Raw genomic sequence first — 12,208 nt, 5'->3', positions numbered from 1 at the left:
CAGTTACAAGCATTCATTTTATTGTTTCTCAGAATTGGTGAAATTGATCAGCTGAAACAGGATTACTCTTATAAACAATTCTGTATATCTTTTATTTAGATTTAAACTAAATTTTTTAGTCAGATTCCTTTTAAATATATGTTTATGTTAGTCTTTGGTAAACATAAATGTTGAAGTGCTTACTCCTATATTTCCATTTTGGAAATGTTCGTAATTTAACAATCAAATCTTATGTATTAATATATAGCTTGTAATTTATATCCATAGTTATGCATTTTGTATGTGTGGAGTGCATTTTGTTGAAATACTCTGCATAAATTTTGTGTTACAAATATTGACTGAGATAGGATTTCATACTTTTATAGGAAATAAATTTGTAAGACTTTCTAATTGTATATTTTAAGAGCTGAGGAGGTACATAGACAAACTTAAAAGAAATGTTTTTAAATTTTCAGTTAAAACTCTCAGAGCGCTATACTATTTTTTCAAATTATGGTCTTCATTATTAAAGTAGTTCTAATATAAACTATACTCTTTCCTGGATCAGATTGTGTCATTATAAACTTATATGTTATATCATGATAAAGTAAATCTGTTATGGGGTAAGTTTTTATTTCACTACCGCAGTAAAGGTTTAAAAATGACTACCACAATAAAAACTTATCAAATTATCAGTTTGTTTTGATGGAACTAAATAAGCAAATAGTTTCTATTTCTTAGGGTTTATATTATCAAAAGCTCTTTTAAAAACTTTTTGTTTTGATGGAATTAAATAATAAATTGCTTTTTATTTATGGTGAAGGTTAATGAGTTTGGCAAAATAGTTTGTTATGTGTATGATTTTTAGTTATTAAAATGTTCTTTGTACCATTGTTACTTTACTTTTTAATGAAATGTTCTTAGTCTGCTTATTTTCATAAAAGAAATATTTGTACCCTGTGATAGAATTTTTTCAAGCTTTCTGTGACAAACTTCTCTTCTCTAGCACTAATATCTTTCTGCAAGGTACTTTCAATAATAACAAATATATATGTTACTGATTTAAAGTGGCAAAAACGTTGTGTTTACTAAAAAAAAACTCTATTTTGATAAAATAAATAGCAATTAAAATTTTTTTAATAGATTCTGCAATATTTGTTTTATTTTAACACTATGGATGATCTTCTATGTAGGAGAAAAATGCACCGATTATTTCATATTTCACATTTTGTAAAACATCATAACATAGAAGAAGAAAAAACAAATTAAAAATTGAGAAATCTGTTGCAGTATCTACCGAAAAAAGATCGGCGGCGAAATCACACGAATCGGATTCTTTGACAAGGGGTTACTCAAATGCTCGTTTTGTTTCGAGATTTGGTTTTCGTAATAAGCATCATATAGAGGATATCGGATTTTAAAAACCACGGGAAAATCAATATGAATAACTGTTTTAAATACAACTGTAACACTATGGATTCACTAAACCAAAATTTTTTTACTTCTCAAAAGCAATTCAAATTCTTTCTGCAAGAGCTCTGTTACTTTCTGCAACAATGTCGCTGTGATCAGCTATTAATGAAAGAGGATTAATTTATAGCTTTAATGATTTTTTATGATGTATCTCATGGTCAATTCTCTCCATGTTTCGACTCTCTTACTATATTCTTTTTTATGCTTAATGCCAGTGTATTTATCTGTTGATTTTGAAGATTTCCTTGGATATTTTGTTAATATCATTTATTTGTATTAATTGTAGAGGTAACATCTTCTAGTGATTGCCATTTCGACCATCATGAAAGTGTTCCACCACTCAACCAAGGTTTAACAGCAGAAACTAATGGTGTTCATTCTTCATCGAGTGCTTGTATTTCTGAAACTGCAGCTTTCGAACATTGCATTCAAAATGGTTTGTTTGTATTGTTTTTATATTACTGCATTTTTAAGTTAAATATAAATTCTTGAACCATGACAGTGCATTGATGTGATTATCAGTGTTCTAGTAAGCCCTAAACTAAGATATAAACAAGTATTTCGGAAAAGGATACTCCTTTGTTATTTGCATGTAAGACTCACTAAGTTCATTTTTACTTTTATGATATTTATGCATTTTGTTTGTGTAACTGTGGATTGCAAAAATATAAGTATTTCTGAATAAAATAAAAATTCAAATCAGTATGTTAGGTGAATATTTAAATCTGACTTTGACTCTGGTCAGCCAAAGAAGAGGGCATTTTTTTTATTTACAAACTACATGTGTTCAATTGGATTTGATAGTAGTGAGGTCATAGTGCTAGTATATTTAATCTTTAAAATGTGTATAGAGATTCTTTAAAATGTGTATAGAGATACTAAAAATATAGATTTATTTTACAAAACTTTTTATCATTGCTAATGGTACGTCTGTAAATGTGAGTTTTGATAGTACTGATAAATTGATTTATGTTCAACCTTTCGTTTTTTAATCTATTGCAAGGTACTGCTATTTGTTTTTTGAACTGATTTAATAGCGTCTGAAAATATTACGTAATTGATTACCGATTAAATATAAATATTGATTTAATGACTTTTGAATTAACTTTCTCCAATGATATACTTATTTATTTGGATGTCTATTTTTTTTAAATCTTACAAAAGGATAAGGTTTCCTTTGTGCTGTGTAGATTAAAACAAGCAAATGTATTAAGTACGAAGTAATATACTCTCATTTGTGCTTTAATCGTGTCCCCCCCCCCCCGCTTCAACTTAAGGACTCGTTCAAAATGTTTGCTGGTTTTGTTTGTAGGTTTTCTGAATGACCCTTGTTGACCCCCTCTGAATGACCCATCCTTGACCCTTGTTCATTTCGAAATATTTGGTTATTGGAAGAATAATTATTTACTATATTCTTAAAGTTAAAAAATGTCAAAGTCAAAAGATTAGTAAAATCGGAATTAAATATTTAAAAATAGTTTTTGAAAAGTAACTTCTGAAACTTAAAACAACAGCCGTTGTTACATTAGGTGAAGGTTATTTCAAAACTTTTGGGTATGTAGGCAGGAATAATAGTCCCCCTTGCACAAATGTCTTTTTTTTCTTATTGTAAGTGGTTAACAGTAATTTATTTTCTCTCTTACAGATTTCATGACGGATAACAGTAATGACCACGAAGTTTTAAATGGGATGGCTGCTGCTTCCAACTCAGAAATATCACTGGATGAAAATGAAATTGAAGATCAAGATTCTTCTATTAGTGAGTTATCTGGCTTAAGTGATTTATCAAATTTTAGCGAAGACTGGAATGCATCTTCGGGTAATTTTCCAAATTTTAAAACTGAATACCTATCAATAGGATGTATGGTGTATGTAGTGAAAGCATTTTTTAGTCTTCCAAATGGAAAATATGCTGAAATGAATTCTATATATAATATAGTGAATAAATAAGTTTTTAACTAACTATGCATTGCGCTGATTTTGTCTTATACATATTTCCTTAATTTTGATATGTTACGCAAGATATGTTAGTTCATTATTCTCTTGGATTCTTTATTTTTTTTTTCTGTATCAAGAAGATGCCAAATTATGGTGAAGTTTTTTTTCTTTCTGAAGTCTGTGAATTTCGATTGTTGGAAAGTTCAATGGTTAAAAATGTATCTTGAGTGAAATCTCAACTAAGCAGACACTCTTGGACCAAAAAAGTTCGTTTATGGGAAGGATACACTTATAGCAAACGCTTAGACCATATTTTGTTTTCATAATTCCAATAATAATTAATCTATAATAACTTTTTACGTTAATATTTATATACACATAATTAAAAAAAAGTACACTATAAGAATATATACATACATGTGATTTTTATATTCATATATACAAGCCTTTGTTTTGTATTTATCCAAATGAAAGGAAAGATGTGCCGTATGGCGCGAGAAATTTGTTCAAAAATGAGGATCTTTTGTAAATTTTGTTTGAAGTCCATGCTTTTAGAAAATAATTTCAGGCATAGCTAGAGAGAATGTGAAATGTTTTTCTATTTCCACACGGTAATATGATACCAAACATATGCTTTTGGTCTTACTTGAATTTCAGTCAATAGGTTTACACTTACAAACATCTCCAGAGTTTTCATCATAGAAAAAAAATGGGTGAGAATTTCTCACCCTTTCTCAAAAGCAGGGTGAGATTTCAAAAAGTTAAGTGAGATTTCTAAAAACTAAAAAAACACAAAAACTCTTTAAAAAAATTATTTTTTTAATTATAATAAATTTTTAACGTCTTCTATTTTTTAAAGCATTGAATATTTTTGGTGCATCATAATAGAAGATTTTGCCTTTACAAGGCATTTGTCCATCTTACATAAGTGCATAAAAAATTTGAATGTCTTACATGAAGAAACCTTACCTACGGTGAACATGTGATTGTAGAGAAATGTGCTCTGAAAGGGGTTCCGTGGATGTGTTCTGTTGTTCGAAAAGGTTCTAAACAATGCTGGTAAATAGGGAAGCTAGATAATGGGGCAGATGATGAAAATAATGAAAGATCTAGGAAGAAAAGTGAAACGGATTTTTTTCTAAATGGCGTAATTCGAAGCTTTTTCCAAAATGCAAGAAATTCGCGAATTTTCAAATTGATTTATAGAATGCGCGAATTTCTCGCGGTAATCATTTTTTAATGCGAGAAAAGAAAAAAAATATGCGAGATTCTCGCGTTCTCGCGCTGTAGTGAAAACACTGATCTCTCTATCTCTTAATATGAAACATAGCAATATCTCCATTAATGTAAACCTCCCATAGTAGAAAAAAAATGTGGCAATAGGCGCCAGGCCCTATGTAGTTTTCGCAATCGATCATTTGTCAAGAGTCAGAAAAAATCTCTGATTTATATGAACACTTTGATAATTAGATTATTGTTCTCCTCCCCCCTTTACCCTATTTTTTTTAAACTTTGCTGTGTAAAGTTTAAGGTCAAGTTGGTTAGAAGAGAGCAATAAATTTTTAAATTATAAAATGTGGTTTGAAATTTGGATAAACTTTAAACATGAATACTTGATTTTTTTATTTATATATACTAGAAAATTCTTATGTAGTTTAAAGAACTTCTTTGTATTGTTCTTTTGTTTGGTGCATTGAATGTCAAACTTTAATGTTGTAAACTTTACAGTTATTTATAAAAATTATTTTTTGAAAAAATCGACATCTGAAATTATGGAATTTGGTTGCACTTTCAGCAGGAATTATATTTCATTTTTAATGTACCCAAACTTTTTGGAGTTTAACCAGTCTTTTTAAATTTGGTTAAAACCATATTTTGTATGGTTGGTAAATTTTGAATATTTATTCTTAAGAAGATTCACACTTTATATAATGCTCCAAATCTTGATCCACAAGACCTATATACATGACCATAATGTGAAACTGATAATTTTAAAACGAAATTAAGTTCAGGTAAATACTGATCCTAAATCCTTAGGAGCTTCTTGATCCTTATTCCTTTTTTTTTTTTGTATTTTTTTGTTATACTTAGTTTATAGTGTCATTTGATCAGTTAACTTAATTTGCATAATTGGTTTACATTTTGTGCAAAACAGCAGCTCTTGAAGAGATATAAATTATATTCAACGCTCTTCAGTGAAGCATTTTTATAAAGAGCATTATTGAAGTGTTACATTTTTCCAATGTAACATGTTGAGAAATTTTTCCAATGTATTGAAATTTTTTTTTAGGTTCAATGAATTGGGTTCAGCGGCAAATGGTTAGTGGTATGGATCCTAGATTGATACTAAATGAATTGCTCCCAAAAGGTACATTCGTTCCACAAAATGTAAATGATGGTCTTCTGTGGAGATTTATTGTCAATATGCTAAACGAACCCAAACGTTCCAAGCTGACTAATGTTAACACATTAGATGACTCTGTTCAACTTTTGAAAACATGCAGAAACGTAATTGTTTTAACTGGTGCTGGGGTAGGTATTTATTTTGCACTATTTTTATAGCTTCAATATCTTGTTGTAATCTCAATTTTTTATTGTATCTATTTCTTCAATTATGCAGAATTGTGTCACATTTTGTAGTTGATTAAATATTGTATTATAAACATCATGAGCACTGCAAAATTTGTTCTTTATTAACTAATGTAATTACAATAAATTTGTCTAAGATAAAAGCATTAAGGAAACAGGAACATTAGAATTTATCATTAATGTTGGCCATAAGATTTTACCATTTAGAATTTTTATTTATTTCTCTTGGTGACAGCAAAACCATTTACTATTAACTCTCACTGATATCCATTTGTCCTTCTTAAAAAGTTAAAGGAAGAGTATAAAAGTGCATTTTTATAATAACTTTTTCTAAATTAAGCTATAAAAAATTTGTAATTTCTTTAATTTTTTCTTTTATGTTTACTTTTTTGCAAGCAATGTTAAAGTCTGTTTGTAGAATATTTTTAGCATTAAAAAAAGTATTTTTTATTTGCTAACTATAATTTAATTTTGTCTTATAAAAAGATAATAAATATTTAAATAGATTTTTTGAGGATAAGGAAGATTTAATACATAATAATATAAATTTTCTAGAATTATTCATTTTTTTCTAGGTGTCTGTGTCTTGTGGCATCCCAGATTTTCGTTCTAAAAATGGTGTATATGCACGCTTAAGTAAAGATTATCCAGATCTACCAGATCCTCAAGCTATGTTTGATATTAATTATTTTCGACGAGATCCTAGGCCTTTTTTCAAATTTGCTAAGGTAATAAACACATATAATTTCAATATTTAATCAATAGTTTTTCTTATTGATTAATAAACTATGATACTTTTATGTTATTGATATTGGTATAGAATAATCAACTGTATGCACTGTATTGTCTAAGTTTAATGGTGGTTCTTATAATGTCACATGCACTTTTCTTGCTAACTGTATAAGTCTTCTCGATATTTTTAAAATAAAGAACTTGTTTTCAGAATTCGCAGTTTTGAAGAAAAAAACATATTTCAAAATTTAATGTCTCAAAACTGCTAGTGGCTATTTCGGGATTTTACATTATCTGTGATGTGTATTGCTAGCTTTCTCTGTTTGCTAGCCTCAAATTCTATTCTCAATCATTTTTTTTTTTTTTTTGTATAAGGAATTTATTAATAAGGAAATAAAAAGATACATTTTTCAGATTTGTTTGGCAAATTAACATTTAAATCAATATTCTAAAAGTCTTATTTTGCTATTTTTCTTTCTCCTACCAATTGAATTGTAAATACTTAATTGTCAATTGCGAACGATAAGTTTCGTACCATTTGTTCACATAATACTTAATAAATGACTCATTTCTATTAATTTTGTAATTACCAAATTATTAGAAATGAGGAGAAATTTTTTTTTCTCATTTCTATTAAATTAACTTCTTTTTTATATATGTCTTCCAAAATTATCTTTGAAAAAGATAATGGAAATTTGAAATTACTGTTGTAATAAATGTATAAAAGAATATTATACTGTATATTCTGGCTTATAATGCCCACTTTTAATATAAAAAATAACATTGGAATTTACGGGTGCGTGGTATACGCCAAATATAAAAATTATAGATCAAAAAATTTCAATATTGAAAAATACTTTTATTTTCAAGAAATAACATACCTTTACCTATATACTTTATTGATTTTCGTTATTACATAAATAGTTCATTATATTCGTCTTCCGTTATTTCTTCAGGCGCATCATCATAATCTGTTTAGTCTTCATCATCTGTGTTACCCTCATCCATAAATAAACAGTCATCTTCTGGTCCGTCCAGATTATTTGAAATGCTGCATTTTTTGAATGATTTTCTAATCATCTCAGGCTTAATTTCATCCCATACTTTTAATATCCATTCGCACACTGTTTCCAAACTTGCATGACGCATAATATGTCCTCCTTTCGTAAAGGTTTTCTAGCCCTCCAACATCCAAGTGTTCCACTGCTTTTTTTTAAAAATTGGCTTTAAATGGTTTGTTTAAGCAGACGTCCAATGGCTGAACTAATGGTGTCAATCCGCCCGGAATAACTGCCATATTGGTGTTACATTCTTTCAACAATTTTTTTGTATTATCTGTAAGGTGGGACCTAAACATATCCCACACTAAAAGGCTTTCTTGTTTTCTATTGATACTAGACGAGATATTGCACATGTACAATCCAAATTTTCGTGCGCCTTATACGAAGAGTATATCTTAAAATTTAAAAAAAGTTAGTAGAAATTACGAGTGCTCGTTATACGCCGGGGCGCGTTATGCGCCGGGGCGCGTTATGCGCCGGAATATACGGTATGTATTTTTTAAAAATGGACTCTCAGTATATTTTGTCAGTTTACATTGTGTTACGTTTTATTTTGACCTAACTTCAAATGTTAAGGCAATAAGCTGGATAGTATCTTTGTTCAGATTGTTTTGAAATTGATAGTTTGACTTTAGAAATGGTTATTAGTTTAAGGGCTTTTATTAGATCTATGAATGCTGTGTGTTAGTACTGTTGCTAAAGTTGAAATGGAAAAACTTTTGCAAAACTTTTTTTTTGTAAAAAAAAATTTCTTCCCTTCAATTAAAGTAACTAAAATTTTTAAAAGGCTACTAAAACTTAAATTTTTTTGCTGGAAGGAGGGCATTAAGATATGAAAATCATTAACATAAACTATGGAAAAGGCTGTTTAAGGTTGTGTGGATTCTTAAATGGAGTGAGTACGAAAAAAAAGGATCAAAATTTATTTTAAGATAAAATCGAAATAAAAAAGAAACACGATATTACAGGTTAGGAAGTTCATTACTGGTTATAAAATAAATGTTTTGCAAGAAACTGTAATAATCTGGAATTATTTGACACCCTCTTCTAAGTGATTAATATTTACAGGCTTCCTAAGGTCCTTAAAAGTCCTTAAAAACTGCTTAATTTTTGTTTTGGAAAATAAGGACCCTTAAAAGTACTTAATTTTAATTCAAGGTTTTTAAAAGTCCTTAATTTTTTAGCATCACTATGGTTGATAGAAACAATTTTTTAAAGCAAAATGGAGTTCTTTTATCACTTAGAATTAGACCATGCATCGAGGGTAAAGCATTTTAGAGACAAAAATTCATGTGTGTAAATGGGGGGGGGGACTACAGGCAAGGAGAAGAAAACATACCCTTTCATTTATATATTGGTTCTTTCATTAATATATTCTGCTCTTTGCCTAGAATGATACTTTATGAGGTGAAGCATTCTAAAAGAAAAGAATAGTGTGGTCAAGGGGAATACTGCACATGGAAGAGAATAGAACTTTTTTTTTTTTTAACGGGGCAGTTTTTTAAGGTACCTAATTAGAAGACCCGCATTAACTTTCAAAATTAACAGAATTCGAGAAATTAAGTTCTACTGGTAATGCATCTGCTTATAGGGATTAAGTAAAATGCTAAGAAAAGAAGTAACAGAGACAAAAAGATTGAACTAGAATCTGTAACAGTAACTATTTCCTAAAATCTCTAATTGAATAAATTTATATGATATTTCAATGTGTATTAAGTAGCTGTAAATTTACAGAAAGCATAACATTTTTTAAAATTCATGGTTTTACTAAAAATTAACCAGATTTGTAAGAAACAGGGTTTGAAAAATTCAAGAACTTTTTCAAGAACCTGGGGTTTATTGGTAAAAACCAAGTATTTTTTCAAAAATACTAAATTTTTTTTCCTGGGTGCTAAATAAGAAAGCATGATTTGCTTTTAACAAGAAAGTTAATTGTTTGGTAACTATTTATAATTTGATTTGTTGCAATGTAAATTTTTTTTTTTTTGAAGTTTAAGATAGTTACATTATTATTTTTATTTCTTAATGATAAGCAGATTTGCCTGGTAATTCTTTGGCGAGCCTGTTGATTAATGCAATTATATCAGTGCTTACATTATAATAAAATTGTTTTTGTTCTTCTTTATTTATTGATTTTTTGGAAGGTAAATAATTTGCACCGTCACTGGTGGCATATGTATATTCAATGATAAACAATCACATTATTTTTTAAAATCCTTAATTTTTCAAAAAAAAAAGTCCTTAATTTCTTCAAAAAAAGTTCTTAAAAGTGCTTAATATTTGCTCTGTTAGGTATGCAGTCATAATTACCATTTAGCTCATAACTGAACAAGTTACATTTATTTTTGCCACCTATTAAATTAAAGTGATTATCTTTATTTTTAGGAAATCTATCCTGGACAGTTTGAACCATCTCCTAGTCATAGATTTATTAAAGTTCTTGAAAAGCAAAACAAATTACTTAGAAATTATACTCAAAATATAGATACTTTAGAACATGCAGCAGGAATACAGAATGTTATTACTTGTCATGGTATGTATGAATTAATGCAAAATCTCAATTAAGAGGCATAAGTTTTTTGAATGTTAATTATTTAAAATTTTCAGTATAAATTTAGAATAGAATTTGATCAATGAATGTGCATTAATTGTTAAATTACCTGGAATGTTTTGTGACCTCCATAGGTTTTTTTAAACTAACATTTTAAGTGTTGCATATACCTTTTATACTTTATTTGAAGAAAAAAAAAATGCATAAATATCAAATGATCCTAATTACGATCATGGGGGCCACTCTTCAGTCTTGAGAAGAAATCAGTACATTAAGTTTCATGATTTAATAAAATTTTTGTTTTTCCTTAAAAATGTAACAAATATTTTCTGTTAAATAAAAATTATGTTTTAATGTTAAAATTGTTAAATATCATAATTATTACAAAATGATCAAGTAATGATGTAGCTCAGTAATGAAAATGAGATAGAACTTCAATGCCTGCTTGCTTAAACACAATTTGTACAAGTGTTGTATCTAAATTGTTTTTTTTTTGTTTTGTTTTTTTTTTTTAATTATTTTATCCCCAAGGTTTTTAAAGTGCTTTCCAAAGGTAAATTGAGATTATTCTTTTTTTACAAAAAAAATAGAGATAGGACAAAAAATATATAATGAAGTGAAAAATAAGTAGAGATATGTATTGAAAAGAATGTAAAGATTGGTGATTAATTATTCAGTAATTGATGTAATGAAATATTCAAGCTTAGCTGTTAATTTTATCTTGTTTGCTGTAAAAAATAAATTCATAGAATGAAGAAAAAATAACGATAATTGATTTAATATATGAGTCCTTATCATAGACAGATACGTTTTGAAGTTTGTGAGCTATAGATTTCTGAAAATTCATATAAACAACACTAGATTGTGTTAATTGATCAAAAAGGTAAGTTAGTCATAAAATATTTTAGGTGACTCCCATGTTCTAATAGAATCTTAAATAATGTCAATCATGTATGCAAGACCTAATTTATCTAAAATGCATAGTCAGATAAAATTGAAAAAAGAATTGTTAACTGATAATTTAGTTTTCTATTAATAAAATTGTCCTGTGCTGTATTTTAATGACAATTATATAAATTTTTTCCAATATCAAAATGTCCCGTGGAATTAAGTTTCTTCAATCAATACTAAAACATTTCATCATTTCAAGATTCAAATTCAAATTGTTCATTATAAATTACGTTTTTTTTTTTTAAAATTTACTAACTGTTTTTGCTTGGAATTTTTTTTATTTATTCCCCACTTGGAATTGAGAGAACACTGACAGTAAATCTAACAAAATTTTGTTGCTTTCGGAATTTCTAAAAGCTCTTAATTTAAATATTTAAACTTTTTAGGTTCATTTGCTACAGCAACTTGTACTGTATGTAGTTATAAAGTAGATTCATCTGTTATTAAAGAAGATATTTTTAATCAGGTAAGGTTAACTTTTGTTTTTGGCTATATCTTTTGTCTTAATGGCCAAGTACCTTTTGATTTTTCACTGTACACATTTGATGTTAAATATTCTTAAGTGATATTGATTTACTTTTTTTTGCTTCCTTGCTGTAAATTTAGTGACTGTTCACAGGCTCGCCTGCATTTGATTTTATGAAGAATTTTTTAGCTTTGTGCAAGTGCTATGTAAGGAAAAGTTTTCGAGTATTTGAGAGAGAACGTTTCAGATACTTGGGAAAGCTTCCTTTCTTCAAAATAAATAAATTAAACTTGAAAATGCAATTATGAGTATGAAGTATTCAAAAGTGTCAACTCTTTCTATTTTATGGAAATTCTTAACTTTTTTTGTAATTTGAAAAGTTAAATCATGAATTTAGGTCGCCAAAAAATCTAATTATTAAACTGGAAGTTACCCCTCCTCGAATTTCTTGGTATTCCGAATATCTGA

At 28.0% G+C, this 12,208-nt stretch overlaps 1 protein-coding gene across 8 annotated transcripts in view; it reads left to right on the top strand.

Annotated features, from left to right (window-relative positions):
- LOC107438690 (NAD-dependent protein deacetylase sirtuin-1) overlaps window positions 1-12,208 on the top strand; it is a 32,457-nt gene that overhangs the window by 2,307 nt on the left and 17,942 nt on the right. For 4 of the 8 annotated variants that reach the window (XM_087159794.1, XM_087159807.1, XM_087159779.1 and 1 more), the window contains exons 2-7: window positions 1,739-1,888; window positions 3,098-3,211; window positions 5,681-5,922; window positions 6,555-6,707; window positions 10,158-10,305; window positions 11,661-11,740. In XM_087159794.1, coding sequence (XP_087015920.1) covers window positions 1,739-1,888; window positions 3,098-3,211; window positions 5,681-5,922; window positions 6,555-6,707; window positions 10,158-10,305; window positions 11,661-11,740 — 887 coding nt within the window. Of the gene's footprint in view, window positions 1-1,738; window positions 1,889-3,097; window positions 3,272-5,680; window positions 5,923-6,554; window positions 6,708-10,157; window positions 10,306-11,660; window positions 11,741-12,208 lie in introns of all 8 variants that reach the window. The other 4 variants (XM_087159786.1, XM_087159798.1, XM_043040016.3 and 1 more) reach the window with 1 other exon arrangement.

This window comes from Parasteatoda tepidariorum, chromosome 1 (assembly GCF_982258835.1).
Source record: "Parasteatoda tepidariorum strain Cologne lab strain chromosome 1, Ptep-v5.0, whole genome shotgun sequence".
Taxonomy (NCBI): Eukaryota; Metazoa; Arthropoda; class Arachnida; order Araneae; family Theridiidae; genus Parasteatoda; species Parasteatoda tepidariorum.
This window is presented reverse-complemented; position numbering and strand designations above follow the sequence as displayed.